Source organism: Ruditapes philippinarum, unplaced genomic scaffold, assembly GCF_026571515.1.
Source record: "Ruditapes philippinarum isolate M1 unplaced genomic scaffold, ASM2657151v2 ctg1340_1_1_1_1, whole genome shotgun sequence".
Taxonomy (NCBI): Eukaryota; Metazoa; Mollusca; class Bivalvia; order Venerida; family Veneridae; genus Ruditapes; species Ruditapes philippinarum.
This window is the reverse complement of record NW_026861266.1, coordinates 243,227-265,537: the sequence shown is the minus strand read 5'-3', so window position 1 is coordinate 265,537 and position 22,311 is coordinate 243,227. Positions and strand designations below refer to the sequence as shown.

At 31.7% G+C, this 22,311-nt stretch overlaps 1 protein-coding gene across 2 annotated transcripts in view; it reads right to left on the bottom strand.

The window, feature by feature from the left end:
• Positions 1–743: 743 nt before the first annotated feature.
• The window catches only part of LOC132715098 (uncharacterized), a 62,631-nt gene continuing 41,063 nt past the window's right edge, over positions 744–22,311 (bottom strand). For both annotated transcript variants that reach the window (XM_060698078.1, XM_060698079.1), the window contains 5 exons: positions 20,817–20,912; positions 18,967–19,018; positions 18,039–18,188; positions 5,864–5,954; positions 744–5,075 (listed from right to left, as the gene is read on the bottom strand). In XM_060698078.1, coding sequence (XP_060554061.1) covers positions 5,037–5,075; positions 5,864–5,954; positions 18,039–18,188; positions 18,967–19,018; positions 20,817–20,912 — 428 coding nt within the window. In that variant the 3' untranslated portion in view covers positions 744–5,036. The remainder of the gene's footprint in view (positions 5,076–5,863; positions 5,955–18,038; positions 18,189–18,966; positions 19,019–20,816; positions 20,913–22,311) is intronic.

The window sequence follows — 22,311 nt, the reverse complement described above, 5'->3', positions numbered from 1 at the left end:
TTGCTAACAATTCTAATCAGTGAAATCTAGATTCATTAACAATCTATATAGAATAAGAGCTAATATACATCATGATATTGCCCACCTTGGTAAATAGAAAATTGAATATAAAAGTTTTGATTAATAGGGCATTTGGAATCACTAGGCCTACTAGACAATGCTCCATAAAAATATTATGTACATTTAAGTTTCAAGGAGATTTTTAAAAGCCTTTTTTTTCTACGGCAGTCTATTTAAGAAAAGCGATTCTAAATGCATCTACAATTCTGACATAAGGGGCATGATTGATGTATCTTTATACATGACCACTAGGCAATGCTCCATATTAAGTATCTAGGCTCTGGGCTTAAGCATGTTAGATTTTTATAGATATAGTTTTCAAAATTTATGTTACATACAATGATGTAATTATGTTAACCCTTTCGCTGCAAGAGGGTTTTGTTTTATTGTTCACCTATTTGCCAGAGGATTTTCTAAGAAATTAAATTATTAATTAATATAATTATTATCATTTGTTATATGTATTATAATAACTATATATATTTCCAAATCTGTTAGTATAATAATAATTATTGTCGATGGTATAATTTTCTTTATATTTATTATTATTTTTATTATTATTATTATTAATTTATTATTATTACTATTATTATTATAGAAACGGCTTAAGCCGTCCATATGGCAAATACGCCGAAAATAACAGGGACAGCTTAAGCCGTCCCTATGGCAGTGAAAGGGTTAATAAGCTATGTTTTTTATGTAGAGGGCAACATAAAAATCACTTCTAAGTTTGGTATAGTTTCATAAATATTTAAAGACAAAGTGAAGTTTGAGACAACAGACAATTGCCACCCTTTGAGTACTTATTGTGAAGGTGAGCAAAAAATGCACAACAAAAAAAAAATATTTCATTTTCAAAGCAAGTTCCTTATTTGAAGATCTAAATAATATACAGCCAAAATACAAAATAATATGCTCTTCGTAAACATTTCATTATTTCATTATCACTGATACATATATTCACATACAAAATTAAATGGTGTGTAACAATGACTGAGAAACACAGAAATTTACAATATTAGCATATGTTACCCTCAACAACATGAAATACTTAATTCATCAATCTCTCCTGAATTATACAGATTTTACTCTATATTGCAGCTTACTTTATTAAAACAAGAGCAGTCAGTAGAACAGCATGCTCCACTATTCTCAGTGCTGGATAATGTAGAGTTTTCCAAATTCAAAAAGGCAAACATTCTGTAAAAATCTATGTCTTAAACAATGACCTCCTATTATGCTCTTAAATAAGTGTGTAAAGTTTCAACCTATTCCCTTCTGTAGTTTTGGAGATACCAACTTGCATGCAAAATATTAACCAAAGTGAGATTGCCGTCACCTAAACTGGGTTGTGTACAATAGCTACCCTTATTCTTGGAACCGTTGAGCTAAAACTGAAAAAAGTAAACATATTGCTTCAATTAAAGTGATTTTGTAAGTATGGATGGGGCTTAATGTCAAAAATTCGCAATTTGTTTTCACTGCACACCTAAACTTTGATTTTCATTGAATATCATTTCATGAATGTCTGAATATATAATTATTTAATCTAGATATTTATTTTTCTCCAGAAATAAATGAGAACAAGAAACCAGTGCTACAATCAAGAGTGTATCATCATTTATATGTTATACTCATAATTTACTGATGTTGAACACAAATGTATGTTGAATAATCAATGATTTTGATTCTAAAACATAGAGATAGAAAAAATTTGAATGATTTTGATTGTTTTCTAAAACCTTAGTTTTTTAAAAAAAGAAAATAACAAAAAAATTTTTTGATTGTTATCAGTTTAAAACTGATGTCTCCTATGAAAATGGGAACATTTGATTATTGAGTCTACACATTACAGTATTTGGTAGATAATATTGTTTTGATATTCAATATAAACAGAATGCCAAAACTTTTCAGTCAATTTCAAAGATAACAAAAATAAAACTTTTGGATCTATGAAAATAATGGGAATTCAAAAAGTATGTAACATATATTTTGCATAATTTGAAAACTTAAGCTTTATCTTAAAACAAGAGGGCCAAGATGGCCCTAGATCGCTCACCTGACCCGTCAAACTCATCCGAACAATTACCTAGACAAGCGTTCTGACCAAGTTTCATGACAGGTGTGTCAAAAATGTGACAACTAGTGTTAACAAGGATTATCCATATTTGAGCAGTGTGACCTAGTTTTTGACCCCAGGTGACCCATATTCGAGCTTGACATTCGAGCAATTACCTAGACAAGCATCCTGACCAAGTTTGATGATAATTGAGTCAAAAATGTGACACTAGAGTGTTCACAAGGTTTTTCTATTTTTAGCTCCTGTGACCTAGTTTTCCATCCGAGATAAATCATGTTCAAACTTATCCAAGCATTGACTAGACAAGCATTCTGACAAAGTTTGATGATGATTGGGTCAAATATGTGACCACTAGACTGTTCGCAAGGTTTTTCTATTTTTAGCTTCTGTGACCTAGTTTTCCACCCCGAGATGACCCATGTTCGAACTCATCCAAACAATTGACTAAACAAGCATCCTGACAAGGTTTCTTAATAATTGGGTCAAAAATGTGACCACTAGAGTGTTCACAAGGTTTTTCTATTTATAGCTCCTGTGACCTAGTTTTTCATCGGAGATAAACCATGTGCAAACTCATCAAAGCAATTATCTAAACAAGCATCTTGACAAAGTTTGATCATGATTAGGTAAAAAATGTGACCACTAGAGTGTTCAAAAGGTTTTTCTATTTTTAGCTCCTGTGACCTAGTTTTTCATCAGAGATGACCCATATTCCAACTCATTTGAGCAATTGACTAGACAAGCATCCACACTAAGTTTGATGATGATTGGGTAAAAAATGTGACCACTAGAGTGTTCACAAGGTTTTTCTATTTATAGCTCCTGTGACCTAGTTTTTCATCAGAGATGACCCATATTCAAACTCATCTGCGCAATTATCTAAACAAGCATCCTGACAAAGTTTGATGATGATTGGGTCAAAAATGTGACCATTAGTGTTCACAAGATTTTTCTATTTTTAGCTCCTGTGACCTAGTTTTTCATCAGAGATGACCCATGTTCGAACTCATCCAAGCAATTGACTAGACAAGCATTCTGACCAAGTTTGATGATGATTGGTTCAAAAATGTGACCACTAGAGTGTTCACAAGGTTTTTCTATTTATAGCTCCTGTGACCTAGATTTTCATCAGAGATGATCCATGTTCGAACTCATCCAAGCAATAATCTAAACAAGCATTCTGACAAAGGTTGATGATGATTGGGTCAAAAGTGTGACTACTAGAGTGTTCACAAGGTTTTTCTATTTTTAGCTCCTTTGACCTAGTTTTCCATCCAAAATGACCCAGTTTCGAACTCATCCGAGCAATTGACTAAACAAGCATCCTGACAAAGTTTGATGATGATTGAGTCATAAGTGTGACCACTAGTGTGTTCACAAGCAATTGTGGACGTACGACGGACGACGGACATTCACCGATCCTAATAGCTCACCCTGAGCAAGCTCAGGTGAGCTTAAACACTCCCAAAAAACATTCTATTTTCTGTAATACTATGAAATTTATTTAGCTAAACAGTGGTGATTTCTTTGTTTACATACATATATATTATCGTTTTCTAACAATGCATCAAATAATACTATAAAATGCTTAAAACTTAATATAGTAACAGATGAGGGAAAATTTACGTACTTTTGTACAATATCTGATTTGTTTTAAAACAATAATTGTGAAACAGACTTGAATTTCATATAAAATATTAAATTTCTTATACATAAAGATTCCTCTCACATTTAGGTATACATAGCAAGATATGATATTTTTCACAATTACTGGATCTTTTACACGGTATTGCTGTATGATTAATCAAATGGAATTGTTATATGTAGTAAAACATAAAGGATATTAAAACAGGAATGTGACAGTTTATATCAACAAACAAAACAAATCTTGAAGATAAATATACAAATATCACAGAGGTGTTTGGAAAAAAAAATAATTTATGTAAGTTTTATAATGGGATGTACATAAGATAAAAACAGACAAAATAGCTAACTTTTTGAAACTGGAATGGAACACATTTAAATTATCCACTTAATAACCAATCAAACACAACAGTTTTGGAATGTTTAAATTTTTTAACAAATATACATAAAAAATTCATGATAAATTACAAAATGTGCTTAGAATTTGTAGTTGATAGGTTAACACACATATATGTTTCATCTTAATAAAATGTTATGATACTAAGTAACAGCTTTACCACAAAGAATAGGCTAAAGTAAACGCATATGCTTCAAGGTTATATCAGAGAAGCCAGCCTCAAACTGCACTAATTGGACTGATTGTTTCTTAGAAACAAAATGGCTAGCAAATGAGTGATAACTATTGAAGACTAGAAAACAATCTCTAGTGTATATGATACAACATGTTTCAGTATAATTTCAGTATAAAGAAAGTGACAATTCAAATGATGTATTAATATCTTACAATATAAAATGACTTATCATATTCAACAGATCTAGTAGGCCAGTTTACAGTATGTGCTATACAGTATAACGCAAACAAGAGTTTTGCTGTAGTAATTTGTTAAACAACAGTTTAATAATCACTGGTAGATAAACTAAGGACTTTTGGCATTTTTCTTTTCTTTTTGGTCTCATTCCTTGAGGAGAATCACACACCTTATACAGATACACATGTCATAATATCTCCTTCCCCAGAGTTATATATTCCATGATGGACATATAAACATACAGGGGAAATGGACAAAAGTCCTCCCATATGGTAAGCCCTTGCTTCCAAAAATGACAGGATGGACAATAGCCATACCATACACCTGGATGATGACCATGATTGTATTTGAAACATTCCAGTCTGTAAATATTGCATTGATCACAGGAACTTCCTACATGTATTATAACACCATTTCTTGTCCATGAACACTAGCGTACCCTGTCATGACTCCAACAACCCTTGCTTTGTTAATCTGTCTTTCTGTAATACAATTATAACAATAATGTTATACATATATCCCAAGTACACATACCAAAAAAAAACTGTTACAAAAATATAATATATAATGCACCTCAAAAACAAATATTTATGAAAATTGTTACAAAGACAAATGAAGATTTCATTTGATAAAATAATAATATATGTAGTTTTACTAGAGGATTAAATGTAGTTTTACTAGAAGATTTAAATATGTTTTCTTATATATGTCTATATAAGTTAAGTGAACCCCTAGGACCAATGGCATGTCGAAAATATATGAAAGTTTCACAATTTAGGAATCTTTAACTTTTTTAGGAAAATTAGGAAAGAAAGGTAATGAAATTGGTCAAGGATCTCTAGTTGTGTGGGTTCTTACCCCATCAGGGGAAACCTGTTGTTTCCTTGAGCAAGAAACTATACTAATTGCTCAGTACTGGTTGCTTCCAGGAACAGATTCAAGAATGTATCTATAACTTTATAGCCTGTTACACAATCAAACCAAAATAAATTAAGTATCAACTGACTGAATGTGGTTACATGGACACACAGATTGTGGTTAGATAGATACAAAGCAAGTATGTGGTCACAGAGATACAATAAGACCATGTGGTTGTGAAGTATTTGGGTGGGATGTGCATTTTAAAAATACATAGAGATGTAATGAGAAATTGCACACATTTTCTAAATCTTACACAATAAATAGTTAAAGCATCATCTGTCATCTATTAAAACATTATTACTTAAAAACTCAACATATACATATAATAATGGAAGTAAATATAACTTACAAGACCGCCAGCTTTCCGTGTTCTGGTTCTCACAGGCTGCTTCACCAATCTTTGCTGCATCTTCTTTACACGAAGCTCATTTTCTTTGATTCTGAAAATATATTAACAATTGAAATCATGAAACTTTTCATCAAATACTTGTAAATAACCCTCAACCTAAGGAATTTGTGACATGGATTTTCCAAGCTGCTAATTTGGATCATTTGGAATTGAATTGAAGGGATTCAATATAACTATAGAAAAATTTAAAGCTCCAGACAGTATATAGCCTGGTTGGCTATACTGATGGCAAAGGCTTATCACTTTTAGTTCCAGCAGATTACAGTGCAATGATCGGACAATGCCTGCCTGTTTTGTTGTACATCGACCACCATGACTTGTTTAAGACAAGATGAGATCAGGGGAATCAACTCTTTCCTCTTATCCAGACAGTAAAGATAACAACATGTTTTGTTTCAATTTATGGTCTACTAATATCAAGTTTTTATTCCATTTCCGGAACTTGATACCGAAACAAACCGGCAATGTCTCTTCTTAATTTTTGCATTATCTTCCGGGCACAAAAACTGAATATTTATGGCATGATAAGGCAGATATAAGTGCTAAAGTTCTTAACTATCACTGAGGTTTCAACTAGAGCATAAAATTAGAAATATTTTGATGCTTGTTTTGTATGCCTGTCTGGGACTTTGCCGCTTATCTAATCCCTATGGAAATTAAATGCTAATCAAAATTCATTTTAAGACTTTACTAAACGTGTTTTTATCGGGCAATAGACCTCACTGATTTATAGACAATAATGTTTTTACAGACATACCTGCTGGTAAATCAGAGAAAATAAATATTGGCCAACCATACTACTATTTCTTTCATTAATTTTGTAGAAGTTAGACAGATTTCTTCAACAAAGAGATTAATATGTCTGTGGCATTTTGTTCTCCTACTTTATTTGTGAAAGTAATTTTCTGTTAAAATGTAAACTAGAGGCATTTGATGAATTACAAACGTGTGACATCATTTATGACTTCTATTACATTAAAAGAAATTAAGATACCCCAAATTTTGTTAATTTTCATGTTTCTTTTGACAAAAACCAAGTTTGCCCAAATACTATTTTTCCCCAAATTTAAGGAAAAGAGGAAAGGGAAGAAAGCCAAGCTGAACAAATGTCGACTGACAAGCTGATTATTATTAATAATGTTTGTTAAGATTTTACAAGATACTCAAAAGTCCAACCTCCCCCCATCCCCCTCAGTTTTGTTTTCAAACAATATTATAAGCACAATCATGAAGACAGCATTAAAATCATAAACATTAAATATCTTAACATTGGAGTTGTATTACTTGATATGTTGTATTACTTGATATGTTGTATTACTTGATATATAAAGCTACTAGTAACCAATAAATGAGAAGATTTTGCGAGAGATTGCCTCCAGTATAGAAAACACTGGTATAAATCTCTCAGTTTCTTTTACATTAATTATCGTGTAATATAGATTGACATGTGGTACATAAAACATAGATGTAAGGAGCCATGTCTATCTCACCTTCAACACTTACCTATCAACATTACTTATATATCTGTATATAACAAGTCTAATGGTTTTACACTTATACCGACAGTAGCTTAACTCTTAAATTGTTCATTTCAGGAATTTTAATACAGAAATACTAAAATCTTTCTGCCAGATTTTACTGATGACATCATGTGACTAATGTTCCTGTATCATCAAAATGTACTATAGTCATACATTCAATAATTTACATCAAAATTTGTGTTTTCAAAAGTATTAAATACTTTTCTGTTATGTTTGTTTTGTTTGATTTTACATGACACCGACACAGTATAGCTTAACTAGGTCATATGGCTACATTCCAGCTTTAATCGTGGAGGAAGACCTCAGGTTCCCTTCCATGCATTATTTCAGGCACAAACGGGCACCTGAGTAGAACCACCGACATTCTGTAATCTAGCTGGATAACTCCCTCACATGAAAGAATCCAAAGTCCCTGTCGGGATTCGAACCCAAAGCGGTGACGGGCAAGTGGTTTGAAGTCAACGACCTTAACCTTATGTTTAACAATATCTATACACATAAATTATAGGTAATAAAATTATAAATAACATGTTAAAGCTATTTCACTGTCAGGGGCTATCCATTGTTTTCTGGACACATTGGTTCCAGGAACTGATTCAAGAGTGTGGCTATTGGCGTACAGGTAAAGTTTTCCACACAATCAAACTAAAACAATTACAATCAAAGTCAATGTATAAAGTCATTCTTTACCCTTATTCTTTCAGCCTGATAATTCTTACATCCCATTATGACAGTAGAAATATTTTTATATACAAATTCTCCATCTAATAATTACAGATAATCTCTATTCCATGCATGCCATCTCTGTCATGTTGGAAAGAAAACAACCATTATACTGGTGTTATTATTCCATTTGGAAAGTAAGTTTTGTCTATTATGTGACACCAGAATTCTGTCGGAGCAATTAACCTCTAAGAAAACATACCTAGTAACATGCTGAATGATAATTGCTTGATGGTCTTTTAATCTGATTTAAGACCATTCTTTTAATATGTTGTTTCAATTCTGCTGTTTAATACCCCATGAAACGATACTTCCATTTTATTTCTAGAAACATGATTCATTACAAACCATGAATTCTGTTCCAAATTAAATAGAGGATATTGAATGAGTGCAGGTTCAATACTGAATTTATTGAACAAGTTAAAGGGATATTCAGGCAAAATAATGACAAAAATATTAAAGTGATCTTATGTACTTAAATCCGCTAAAATGGCATTTAATGAAGTTTCAGCATGAATTTCTGTTTAAATTCTAAATATTTTGGGTTTGAAGTGTAAATATATCTATATATGTTGAACAAAATTTAGACCCGAATAGAATCACCAACTAGTTTTAAAACAAGTCACATGACTTGAACAAACCCTTGACGTTACAACAACAGATATTATGGATATTGTATGATTGAAAGAAGTCTAAGTCATTCATTTGACATGTTTTTTAACGTTTCCAGAGTTCACTTTGACAACTATTGTGAAATCCTAGCGCTCTAACCTGACCCACGCGGGTCAAGTTAGGAAACCACCATTTTATTCTTTATATGGAGAAAAGTTTTGTTCCTTTGACTGTCTAAAATATTCATTTTGAGGGCATTTACAGAATAATGAATGAAAAATTCAAAACTAAGAAATGAAAATTTTGCCTGTGTCTCCCTTTAAATAAATTTATAAGCGAGCATATTACTTTATTCAACAAATTCAATAAATTCAGTAATGAATGGTTCAACCTACACAAATATAATATTCTATTTATCACTGATCTAACAAAGAAATATTTTTCAGTTAAAACAATCAAATTTTCATTGACGCGCCTATATGGTAACACCAAAATTAGCATGCTTTAAAGCTATGTCTGTTAGTGACGCTAGTGACGTCACATCAAAATATATGTATGACCGTGCCATACCATTTTTACAGAGTCAGAAAAAAGCGGCACGGGTATGTGATAAAAAACTATAATTATATATACTTTAACTCTCTTAAGTATTATTTTCCTATTATTTATGTCGTAAGTGTCTATTTATTTAACACTGCTATTTTATGTCTCAGTACATCATTTGAGCCGCGTCTCCACAAAACCAACATAGTGCGTTTGTGACCAGCATGGATGCGCATGTTGGTTTTGTCATGGCACAGCTCATTTATCAACTATAATTTATCAAACTTCAACCTGCTTGTACCATTACTCTGCTTGTTCCCACTTATTTTCCTTTGCCACCAATATAGAGAATCTGTGCAGTCTGACTGAGCCTCTCTGCTGTTGACTGATTTACTTAATATATACTGATATCCCTTAAAATGATAATGGGCAGTTCTAACAAGAGCTGTCCGTAAGACAGCGCGCTCGACTTTTTTATTGCTTGCCAATAAAAAAAGTTTTTGCAGTAAAAGGCAATACAAGAATCTCTGTATTTTTAAAGTGAACAATGGCCATGAGCATTAAGATATTTAGTGAAGAATTATTTTATTATGACATAATTTATTGTAAAGTGAACAAGTGGATAGGAATGAATTTTTTTAGATTTTTTAAGTTTTTTAGTGCTTGCCTATAATACAAAACATTGACAGTTAAGGGCCATAATTCAAATAAAATCTTTGACAGAATTACCTTCTCCTGGACATGTTTGGGAATCATGATTGTAAACAAGTATTCCAACTTTCAAATTAATATCTCAAACAGTTTCAGTCAAAAAGTGGACTGGTACTAAAAACTTAACCAAGATTCTAAGTCGATAAAAGGCCTTAATTTTTAAAACAAATCCTTGACAGAGTTACCTTCTCTTGCGTACAGATGGGGGTAATGATGTGAAATAGCATTAAAAGTTTCAAAGCAATATCTCAAAGGGTTAAGGCAATAAGTGGATTTTACCCATATTCAATGTATTTTCTAAGTCAAAAAGGGGCATAATTCTGTCAAAAACCTGACAGAGTTATGTCCTCTTGTCTGTTGATGAAGGTCGTGATGGTAAACAAGTATGGTCAGTTTCAAAGCAATACCTCCAATGGTTTTGAAATAAAGTGAGGTGGTACAAAAAACTTAACCAAGCTCAATACACTTTCTAAGTCAAAAAAGGGCCATAATTCTGTCAAAAACCTTGACAGAGTTATGTACTCTTGTCTGTAGATGGAGGTTATGATGGTGAACAAGTATGGTAAGTTTCAAAGCCATACTTGTAATACTTCTGAAATAAAGTGGGGTGGTACGAAAAACTTAACCAAGGTGTGACGCCAACGCTAACGCCGACGCCGACGCCGTGGCGAGTAGGATAGCTCCCCTTTTCATAGAAAAGTCGAGCTAAAAATGCAAGCCGGCCAAGTCCATTTAAGAAATTGAGCAGGTTACAGTTTCTATTACAGAGGTTAAACAATATATATTAATCAGTAGAAATTCATCATAATCATCAGTAATATTTTATTAATCTAAAAATAACACTAAATTTTATCATAATATGATCAATTAAGATGAAATGACAAAAATATTATCATCATATAACTGTAACGTCTGACACCTATGATGCAATATATCATTTTTTATTTCACAATAATTTCACAACTTAAATCCTATCATGTACTGATAGTAAACAATGTTGTTAAAGAAGTTACTGATCTTAATCTGGTGTTCAGTTAGTAAAACAGTATCGATTTCAGGCCTATCAGTAAACTGGAGTCGTGTATATCTCACTTTTACTTTCATTATGATAACATTAACCATATGATGGATGAGTATATCCCCTGTGTGCTGCACTAGTCTACCTATATTCCCTTATCATGATCTTTTTTACTGCCATTATTTTTCTTTTTTTCTCTCTGATACAACAATGTAAGCTTAGGGGTAAGATCACAGATCTATTAACAATGTAAAAGGATTTACAGACTGTATTGTGTATTGGTAAAAAAGCTGACAGATTTATGCATCACTGAAAATACAGTGACTATATCAATAAAGCAGCTGACAGATTTGTGCTATACTAATGTTTCAGTGTATCAGTAAAGTAGCTGACAGATTTGTGCTATACTAATGTTTCAGTGTATCAGTAAAGTAGCTGACAGATTTGTGCTATACTAATGTTTCAGTGTATCAGTAAAGTAGCTGACAAATGTATGCTATACTAATGTTTCAGTGTATCAGTAAAGTAGCTGACAAATGTATGCTATACTAATGATCTAGTGTATCAGTAAAGCAGCTGACAGATTTGTGCTATACTAATGATCTAGTGTATCAGTAAAGCAGCTGACAGATTTGTGCTATACTAATGATATAGTGTATCAGTAAAGTAGCTGGCAGATTTGTGTGCTACAAATGGTCCAGTGTATCAGTAAAGAAGCTGACAGATTTGTGTGCTACAAATGGTCCAGTGTATCAGTAAAGAAGCTGAGATATTTGTGCTGTACTAGTGTTCCAGTGTATCAGTAAAGTAGCTGACAGATTTGTGCTTTACTTATTGTCTAGTGTATACAGTAAAGTAGCTGACAGATTTGTGCTTTACTTATTGTCTAGTGATACAGTAAAGTAGCTGACAGATTTGTGTGCTACAAATGGTCCAGTGTATCAACAAAGAGCTGACAGATTTGTGTGCTACAGATAGTCCTGTATATCAGTAGAGGAGTTGACAGATTTGAGTGCTACAGATAGCCCAGTAAAGCAGCTGACATATTTCTAGTGCTATAGATAGTCCAATATATCAGTAAGGTGATGACATATTTGTGTGCTACAAATAGTCCAGTATATTAAGTAAGGAGCTGATAAATTTGTAAGTCACAGATAGTACAGTAATGAAAGATTGTGGGTCACAGTGGGTTCAGTATGTATTGTTGCCTGATCATGTGCTTTAACTAAACCATTTGGAATAAATTGTGTCAAATTACACATGGCTTTTATTGTAATAGAGCAAAGTTACTGGTAGTAAAAAGGTGTTCAACAATCATATAAGTAAGCAATTGGTCTGGTTTTTGAACATTTAGTGTGGTCTGTATCATATCTTTTGAACTGAATGAGCTAAAATGACATAATTGAGTTTTATTTGTGGGTCAATTTACCAGCATTGTTATACCAGATACAGGTTGTAGGAGTGTATTTCTGTTACCAGACATATATTTTATTGTTAGCATAGACAAAAACAGTATTGATGACGCCTAGCTTAACACACCTCATATGCTAATATCAAACATTTGTACATCTTTGCCAATATATATATATATAATATGTATAGTTTGACACAAGATAATTTTGTTTCATGATATGTGAACCTATAAATAACAAAGATCATGATCCACAGTATTTATGTTGTAAAAAAAACAGTATTTTTAGACATTTTATATCTTTATATTCATATTTTGACTCTTAACAATATAGAATCACATATACTGTAAAAGTCCCAATTTTTCTATAAAACATCATATTTCCATAACAATTTATAAGTTATACATTTACAGATTGTTCCTGGCCTTAAATGATATAGAATGGACAGAGTTTCATTTCTATTATCTTGAAAAATAAAAGTTAGTTAGAATTTATATTATTTTTACATATTCCACCAGGGAGAGTTTCTGAAGTCTTTTTGCAAGACATAGCAAGAATTTCACAGGAGGTTTGCTTTGTAAACAATGAGTACTGTAATATAAATGATAATATAAAATTGTAATCTGTGGTAATTTGGATGTGTTTTTTATACCAAGAAGTTTTGATATACATTAGTTAAAAATTACATCGAACTGTTATATACACTGGACTGAAATGAGGTTGCTAAGAATGAATAAGCCTTAAATTTACAAAATGTAAACAACTTATATTCAACTTATATTCAACTTATTGTATAGATAACAATATCTATATCTTAATAAAACAGTATACTAAATACGGTTTTTTTTTGCTTTTTGTTTTTTTTTATATTCTCAGCAAGATTCTGTAGATCTGGATACCATAGTTAAAAGGAGATACAAAATGTTAACACTAAAACAAGAAAGTGTTTATACAACTTAGATCAAAAGATTCATGAAATATTTTTATAACCTTTCACTAATTTATACAAGATTTCACGCATCTTCTATAAAAGCAAATTATTGGTGAAAATTGGCAGATATATATCCCCATGTGGCAAAATAAAATGTTTATTAGATGATAGATATAGGGTACATGTTATGTTTGTAATAAATACTCATTATAACGAAGCATTTACAGGGTACAAACACAATAAAATAAGTTATTAACAGTTTCATTTACATGCAAAATATTTTAGTACCATATAATATTTCAAATATAAAACTACATTAACAAACTCATAACTCTATTACAAATAATTAGCATTCCAACTCGTTAATTAACACCCTCTCTCTCTGATAAACATTCACACCTTTGAAGCCTAATTTACAATTTTGTTGCACTCTCGAAAATAAGAAACATATATTATAGTTAAATGTAAACAAAGGGAAAACATCACTTTTCAAAGGACAGATTGTGTACTCTATTAAAGAAACAAAAACTTATCAGCTGAAAAAAAACAACAAAAAAACTTACAAAATACGTATGTACCTTTAAACGGCACAACATAACATAATTTGTGCTAATTGCTAAAGAATTCTACTCCAGACAAAACTATTGTTTAATAATGCTGAATGGAAGACAGGAATCTGAGTATAAATCTCTGCAGTAAAATAATAAGCAACAGATTAACAAAATACTAGAACATTCTGTCTATCTGTTACAGTAGTTTTTTTCCACAATCAAAATATTTCACAACAAGAAAAGACAACTGCAGTAACAATTTAGTGTATGCATAAGACATGCATAGTGACCTGCCTTATCCTTAGCAAACTGACACTGAAAAATTATAAAATTCAATGGAAATAATATATCAAGTATGAAGAATATTATTACTCTTTAACATTTATCTTCTTTTTACATAGCTATTAATTTTATGAGTCAGATTTCTATAAAATACCCTCAGCCATAATTTTTCCCATTTCTCAATAAATATCTGGAGAATAGTGATCCCTTGGAAACATTAAAAACAACAAAATTACATGAAAATTGTAGACTCTGATTGTGTCTGCACATGAGGGATAATGAAACAAGAGGGCCATGATGGCCCTGAAGTCACTCACCTGTATATAGGCCCCCAGAGCGGGGCCAGTTTAAACCCCAGGGCTTTTATTTGAACAAACTTGGTAGACACCCATTACAGGATGTTTCATGCTAAACATCTAAGGTCTAGCTCGTTGAGTTTTTTAAAAAATGATTTTTTAAGTTTTAACTATACACATATAGTTCAAAGCAATGACACCCCTAGGGCAAGGCCAGTTTTGCCCCTATGGCTTTTTTTTTAACAAACTTTGAAAACACTCACTAGAAAATGTTTCATGCTTAATATCTAAACTCTAGCCATTTCGTTTTTTTCAAAGAAGATTTTTAAGTTTTTGCTATACACATATAAGGAAAATCAATGTCCCCCAGGGCAGGGCCAATTTTGACCCTAGGGCTTTTATTTGAACAAACTTTGAAGACACTAACTGGAAGATGTTTCATGCTTAATATCTTACCTCTAGCTATTTGGGTTTTTTCAAAGAAAAGATTTTTTAATTTTTTGCTATACACATAAATAAAATCAATGACCCCCAGGACATGGCCAATTTTGACCCCAGGGCTCTTATTTGAACAAATTTGGTAGACACCCATTAGAACATGTTTCATGCTAATATATCTTAGCTCTAGCTCTTTGGGTTCTTTAAAAGAAGGTTTTTTAAGTTTTTACTATATGCATATAGGGAAAATCAATGACCCCGGGGCGGGGCCAATTTTGACCCCAGGGCTTTTATTTGAACAAACTTGGTAGACACCTATTAGAGGATGTTTCCTGCTAAATATCTTAGCTATAGGTCTTTGGGTTCTTTTAAAGAAGATTTTTTAAGGTTTTACTATATGCATATAGGGAAAATCAATGACCCCCTGGGGCGGGGCCAATTTTCACCCCAGGGCTTTTATTTGAACAAACTTGGTAGACACTCACTAGAAGATGTTTCATGCCAAATATCTAAGCTCTAGCTCTTTGGATTTTTTAGAAGAAGATATTTTAAGTTTTTTCTTTTGGTTGCCATGGCAACCAGAGTTCTGCATGGAATTAAATTCTTTGAACAATTTTCAAAGGTGACCACCAAAGGAACATTCCTGTGAAGTTTGGATGAAATTGGCTTAGTGGTTTATGAGGAGATGTCATTTAAAGTAAAAGTTTACGGACGCGAGACGGACGCCGGACGAAAAGCGATCACAAAAGCTCACCCTGTCACTTTGTGACAGGTGAGCTAAAAAGTTAAAGCTCAGACAATCAAAGAATCCATGATTTTGACCATAATTCCCAGGTAGGACCACCTTTACTTTTAGCAAAGCCAATCTGGTATATTCATAAGGCCAAACATTTGTAGAAAGCTATATGAGAATTACTGAATGCATGAAAAAATGCAGTCACTTAACCTGTAAGAGACAAACAAATGTCCTTATTCATTACCAAATGGTTAAGTTGACCGACATACAAATTCAGAAGGCTGTTCAAGCACAGACAAACACCAAACACCCAATTGTGACAATAAACATAGAGTTTACTCCATGCTCGCTCAACATATTTTAATTTAAGCTACCAAATGCTGGTTTGAAAGTTTCTATATTAAAGTTTCATCAAAAGATAAAATTACACCACAGGTTCATATATTTACATGAAACTACATGATAAATACATGTCTTGCTTTCAGAAATACCAGCATAATAGATATTTAGCACTTTTATCCTGAAATATTTTTTTAACCAGTGCAATGTTTTATTGTATAAAGATTTTAAGTTAGAAATGTAAGCTGTGGTGTGTATATCAGAGGACCATTATCATGTGAAAAACTAACACTGGGCAATCTAAAAGCCATACATGTATATGCATTCTCCATTCAGATGATGTGACTTTGTAAGATGCATAGAAAATATTTCCATATTTTACAATTTCTAGGCAGGAAAAGATTTGCATGCATATTTTATATATTATTTCATGAAACATCGTGTATTTTTTTTCCAAATAAATCGATAATAATCATTTTCTAATACAAGTTATCATTTGAAAAGTACATAATTTTGTATCTTTAAAGGTAACTATGACAGACTATTGAGTACAGTAACCCCAGTACTGGACATAAAACAACAAGATGATTTTAAAACTTTCAACAACATAAATTATATGCTGTTTTCTTTCTACTTTTCTATTAAATGTTTAGTTAGTAAAGTTAAACTTAAATCACATCGGTGTGTAACATCTCAACTGTACAATTTAAAATAGCCAAATTTTAAAAGAATATTTTAAAATATATCCCTTAATTTACAAGTGTTTTTTTTTAAAACTAACATAATAATAACATAATGTTCATAATGTAAAAAAATCAAGTTTCAGTAGATTGTTGTTGACAATTCAAAAATAAATAATATAATATTTCATGTTTTATATGTCATGTGTTATTCTATCTAGTATTTCATGTGTTATATGTCATGTGTTATTCTATCTAATATTTCATAATTTATATGTCATGTGTAATACTATCTAATATTTCATGTGTTATTCTATCTAATATTTCATGTTTTATATGTCATGTGTTATTCTATCTAATATTTCATGTTTTATATGTCATGTGTTATTCTATCTAATATTTCATGTGTTATTCTATCTAATATTTCATGTTTTATATGTCATGTGTTATTCTATCTAATATTTCATGTGTTATTCTGTCTAATATTTCATGTTTTATATTTCATGTGTTGCATTTCACATGTAATATTATATGTGTTGCATTTTATATCTTAAAATATTATTTTGTATTCAAAAGGTTACAATCATTTTTTTAATATATTTTATACGATTGTTTTAATAAATATGATTCATGCGTTTGTTTTTTGTATTAGTTTGTTTTGTTTTTGTTGGGGTTTTCATTGAAACAAACTTCAGAATTTACTGGTGGAGAAAGACCTCAGGTGCCCCTCCTTGCAATATTTCCGGCACAAACGGGCACATGTGTAGAACCAACGTTCTGTAAGCTAGCTGGTAAGCTTCCATACATAAAAGAATTCAAAGTCCCTGAAATCTCTTGCATTTGCATGTGCAATATTTCATAAGAATAATTTCATGTGTTATAATTATTTCATGTTTGTTGTTTGTTTGTTTGTTTCATTTTACGCCTTTTCCCAACAATATTTCAGTCATATAGGCGGGTAGTTTCCTAACCATCGTTCCTGGAGAGTTACACCAGTACTAGGCTACCTTCCTCCGCGCTAAACTACCAAAGCATCTCCCGGGGATCGAACCCACGCCAGAGAGGTAACTGGATTAGAAGTCATCGACTCTAACCCCTCAACCACGGAGGCGGTTAATTATTTCATGTGTCAGATTTATTGTTTCAATATTTCAAGAGTATTTTTATAAAATGTTTTGTTTCATATGAAAGGTAACATGCTAAAATTCCTAGCATCAACATATAATCTACAGCTCGACCTACAATGATATCTTGTTTCATAAGAAAGAAATGAAATCTTTATAAAGTAATAAAAGAACAAACCTCTGCTTGATTATCTTTTGTTCTTCACGTTTCCAGTGATCCTTAAAATCTTGACAGAACGTACACCATAATGAGAAAAAATATTCCGGTGTTACTTCTTTATCTCCACTCTTAGGCTTTACACAGAAAAATAATACAGTTTCTTGAAATCTGAAATTTAAATTAGTTTTTTATGTTAAATCTACAGAAAAAAAAACACCACAACAGCAAGAACTGTTTCTCATTTTCTTTATTTTCTCAATTTGTTTTAAATCTAAAACTTAATGTATGAACGAATTCAGGAAAATTTAATGGTTGTGTAAAATGCTTAATTAATTATAGAAATCTACAGCATAGATCAATGCAACAAACAGGTGCTAGTTTATATAAACAAAATAAAACATCCACAGGTGTGGGAGATAATTCAATGATTCAATTCACACTTAACAATTATACAAAGGATAAATTATCTAATTTAAATTTTATGTTTTTGGATGTTTATCACAATGTATATAAAATGTATTTACAGCACAAGAAAGGTTCATGACTGTGCAATTTAAATACACATTGTGGAAATAAAAATTAATGAATTAATTAAAATGATTCTACATGTATGACAAATTACAGTAGTTTTACATAGGATGTTCCAAATTTTTATATAAATTTCATACAAATTTACAGTATCTGCAATTAAATGTAACTTACAAGGCCATTCATGCATATACATCTTTTCGACAAACATTTAAACCTGTATACAAAAGTAAATATATACCCATGCACCTTACTTGTAATATCTCAACTATGTTAATTGATTTAGCAATGTAAAAAAATGCATCCCTGTTGACTTGCTGGTAATCTTAGGTTGTACAGTATACATCATACAATAAAACTCAACAACTGATGTATTTAATTTCACCACATAAATGCCTGACATGCAGCTAATACTTACAATCTTTTGCCGTCTGTCAGGTTTTCTTCTTGTTCAATTAGATCATGTTTTCCTGTAAGATACAAAACAATTATAAAATTATCAATATTAATACTATATATCCCCCATTAGATTAGATTTATTTTGATAAATTCATACTGAAGCTTGGTGCGAAATAATTGTAAGTCCTTTTTTATGTTGTATGAGTTTATCAGTTTCATTTCCAGCCCTTGGTGTGTATAAAATAGATCACTGAATCCTACCAAATTATAACTAAGGAATGCAAAATATCTTTGAAAGAAACAAGAAACATAGAGATTTTCAATTATCACCATTGAATAAAGCTTTGTTCTAGTTGTAATTCAAAAAGAAGCAATGTACAATGTAACTATGTGCAATATAATTGATTTATAATTTTCTATTTTTAGTAAAAGTGACCCTGACCTTATCTTATGTCCTGGTTAATATGCTACCTTTTACAAACAAGAGGGCCATGATGGCCCTGAAGTCGCTCACCTGTATATAGGCCCCCTGGAAGGGGCCAGTTTAAACCCCAGGGCTTTTATTTGAACAAACTTGGTAGACACCTATTAGAAGATGTTTCATGCTAAACATCTGAGGTCTAGCTTGTTGTGTTTTTTAAAAGAAGATTTTTTAAGTTTTTTCTTTACACATATATTTAAAAACAATGACACCCCTGGGGCAGGGCCAGTTTTGACCCCAGGGCTTTTATTTGAACAATCTTTGTAGACACTTCCTGGAAGATGTTTCATGCTTAATATCTAAACTCTAGCTATTCAGGTTTTTTCGAAGAAGATTTTTAAGTTTTTGCTATACACATATAAGGAAAATCAATGTCCCCCAGGGCTTGACCAATTTTGACCCCAGGGCTCTTATTTGAACAAACTTGGTAGACATCCATTAGAACATGTTTCATGCTAAATATCTTAGCTCTAGCTCTTTGGGTTCTTTAAAAGAAGATTTTTAAGTTTTTACTATATGCATATAGGAAAAATCAATGACCCCCTGGGGCGGGGCCAGTTTTGACCCCAGGGCTTTTATTTGAACAAACTTGGTAGACATCCATTAGAAGATGTTTCATCTTAAATATCATAGCTCTAGCTCTTTTGGTTCTTTAATAGAAGATTTTTTAATTTTTACTATATACATATAGGAAAAAATCAATGACCCCCTGGGGCGGGGCCAATTTTGACCCCAGGGCTTTTATTTGAAAAAACTTGGTAGACACTCACTAGAAGATGTTCCATGCCAAATATCTAAGCTCTATCTCTTTGGGTTATTTAGAAGAAGACAATTAAAGTTTTTTCTTTTGGTTGCCATGGCAACCAGAGTTCTACATGGAATTAAATTCTTTGAACAATTTTCAAAGGTGACCACCAAAGGAACATTCCTGTGAAGTTTGGTTGAAATTGGCTTAGTGGTTTATGAGGAGATGTCATTTAAAGTAAAAGTTTACTTATGACGGACGGACGACGGACAGACGGACGAAAAGCGATCTCAAAAGCTCGCCCTGTCACAAAGTGACAGGCAAGCTAAAAAGTGTAACAAGTTTTCTAGGATATATATACTAGTGAACAAAAAACTACTTCTTTTTATGCTTGTTTGTTTTTCTGGTTTTTACATGGATTTTACACTTTTTGGTCAAAGCTTTGTGGTTGCTGATTAATATTCATTAAGTTTACGTCAGAACAGCTGTTCATCTTGGTAGAATCTTATGATTCTATTTCATGTCTAGGAGTCTTATACATTTGTATAAGCATCTTCTATCACTTATAATCTTTTAGCTTTACTTCCTTAATTATTTTCTAGAAGTTTCTCACTGTAAGTAAGATATCACTATATAAACCCACCTTTTTCAAAGAATGCTGTCATGATGTCCTTAAATGGTTGTAAATACGCATGCTCTCGTGCTGACTTTATCACCTTCTCTGCTCTCTCCTCAGCAGCTGAAAGTATTTTCTGTAAAACTTAGAAAAACTACTTTAACCTATATAAACAGCAAAACATGAAGAAATAGACTATATGCTATAACAAGAGCTGTCACAGGAGACAGCCAAGCTCGACTAATAAAATACTGGACGCAGTAAGGAGGACAAAACTATGAAAGAATAATTTAATTTAAGTTATAGTAAAAAAATAACATTTTTTAAAATAAATTCCAAGATCAAGGGAAATAATTCTAGAAATAGTCACGCTAGAGTTATGAACCTTGTCACACAACATGTATGTAATGGTAAGAAGTATATATTTGAAGTTTGAAGTAGATACCTTAAAAAGTAACAAAGTTATAATATTTCTTAAAGAAAATCCTAAGTTCAAAGAGAAATAAATCTGTAAAAATTACTTCAATAGTTATGAACATTGTCACATAAAATATAATTGATTATAAGGAATAAGTACTTGAAGTTTGAGGTAGATACCTTTAAAACTGAAAAAGTTATAGTAAAAAATAACATTTTTCTAGTAAAAAAAAATCTAAGTTGATGGGGAGATAATTCTTGCAATATTGGTGCTCGAGTTATGCACCTTGTCACATAAGATGTGGATGATGATAAGGTACATTTATTTGAAGTATGAAGTTGATCCCTTTAGAAATAAATAAGTTACAGTAAAAAATAGTATTTTTTAAGGAAAATTCTAAGTTCAAGGGGAGATAAATCTGAAAATATTGGTGCTAAACTTATGAACCTTGTCACATAAGATGGGGATGATGATAAGGTACATATATTTGAAGAATGAGGTTGATCCCTTAAGAAATAAAGAAGTAACAGTAAAAAATAGTATTTTTTAAGGAAAATCATAAGTTCAAGGGGAGATAAATCTAAAAATAATGGTGCTAGAGTTATGAACCTTGTCACATAAGATGGGGATGATGAAAAGGTACATATATTTGAAGTATGAGGTTGATCCCTTAAGAAATAAAGAAGTAACAGTAAAAAATAGTATTTTTTAAGGAAAATTCTAAGTTCAAGGGGAGATAAATCTGAAAATATTGGTGCTAGAGTTATGAACCTTGTCACATAAGATGTGGTTGATGATAAGGAACATATATTTGAAATTTGAAGTTGATACCTAAAGAAATGACAAAGTTATAGTGAAAAATATTTTACTGCACCAAAACTTTAATCTGAAATCTGGACCCGGACGCGGACGCCGACGCTGGGGCGAGTAGGACAGCTCTCCATATACTTCGTATAGGCGAGCTAAAAACAGAAATACAGGATGACATGGACTTTATCATGTGTAGATAGACATACAAGAAGAAAAAGATTTTACCTTGAAATACAGAAACAGAAATACTGGAAGAAATGGATTTTTTTCCCAGGTATACATAGAAAGATAGGA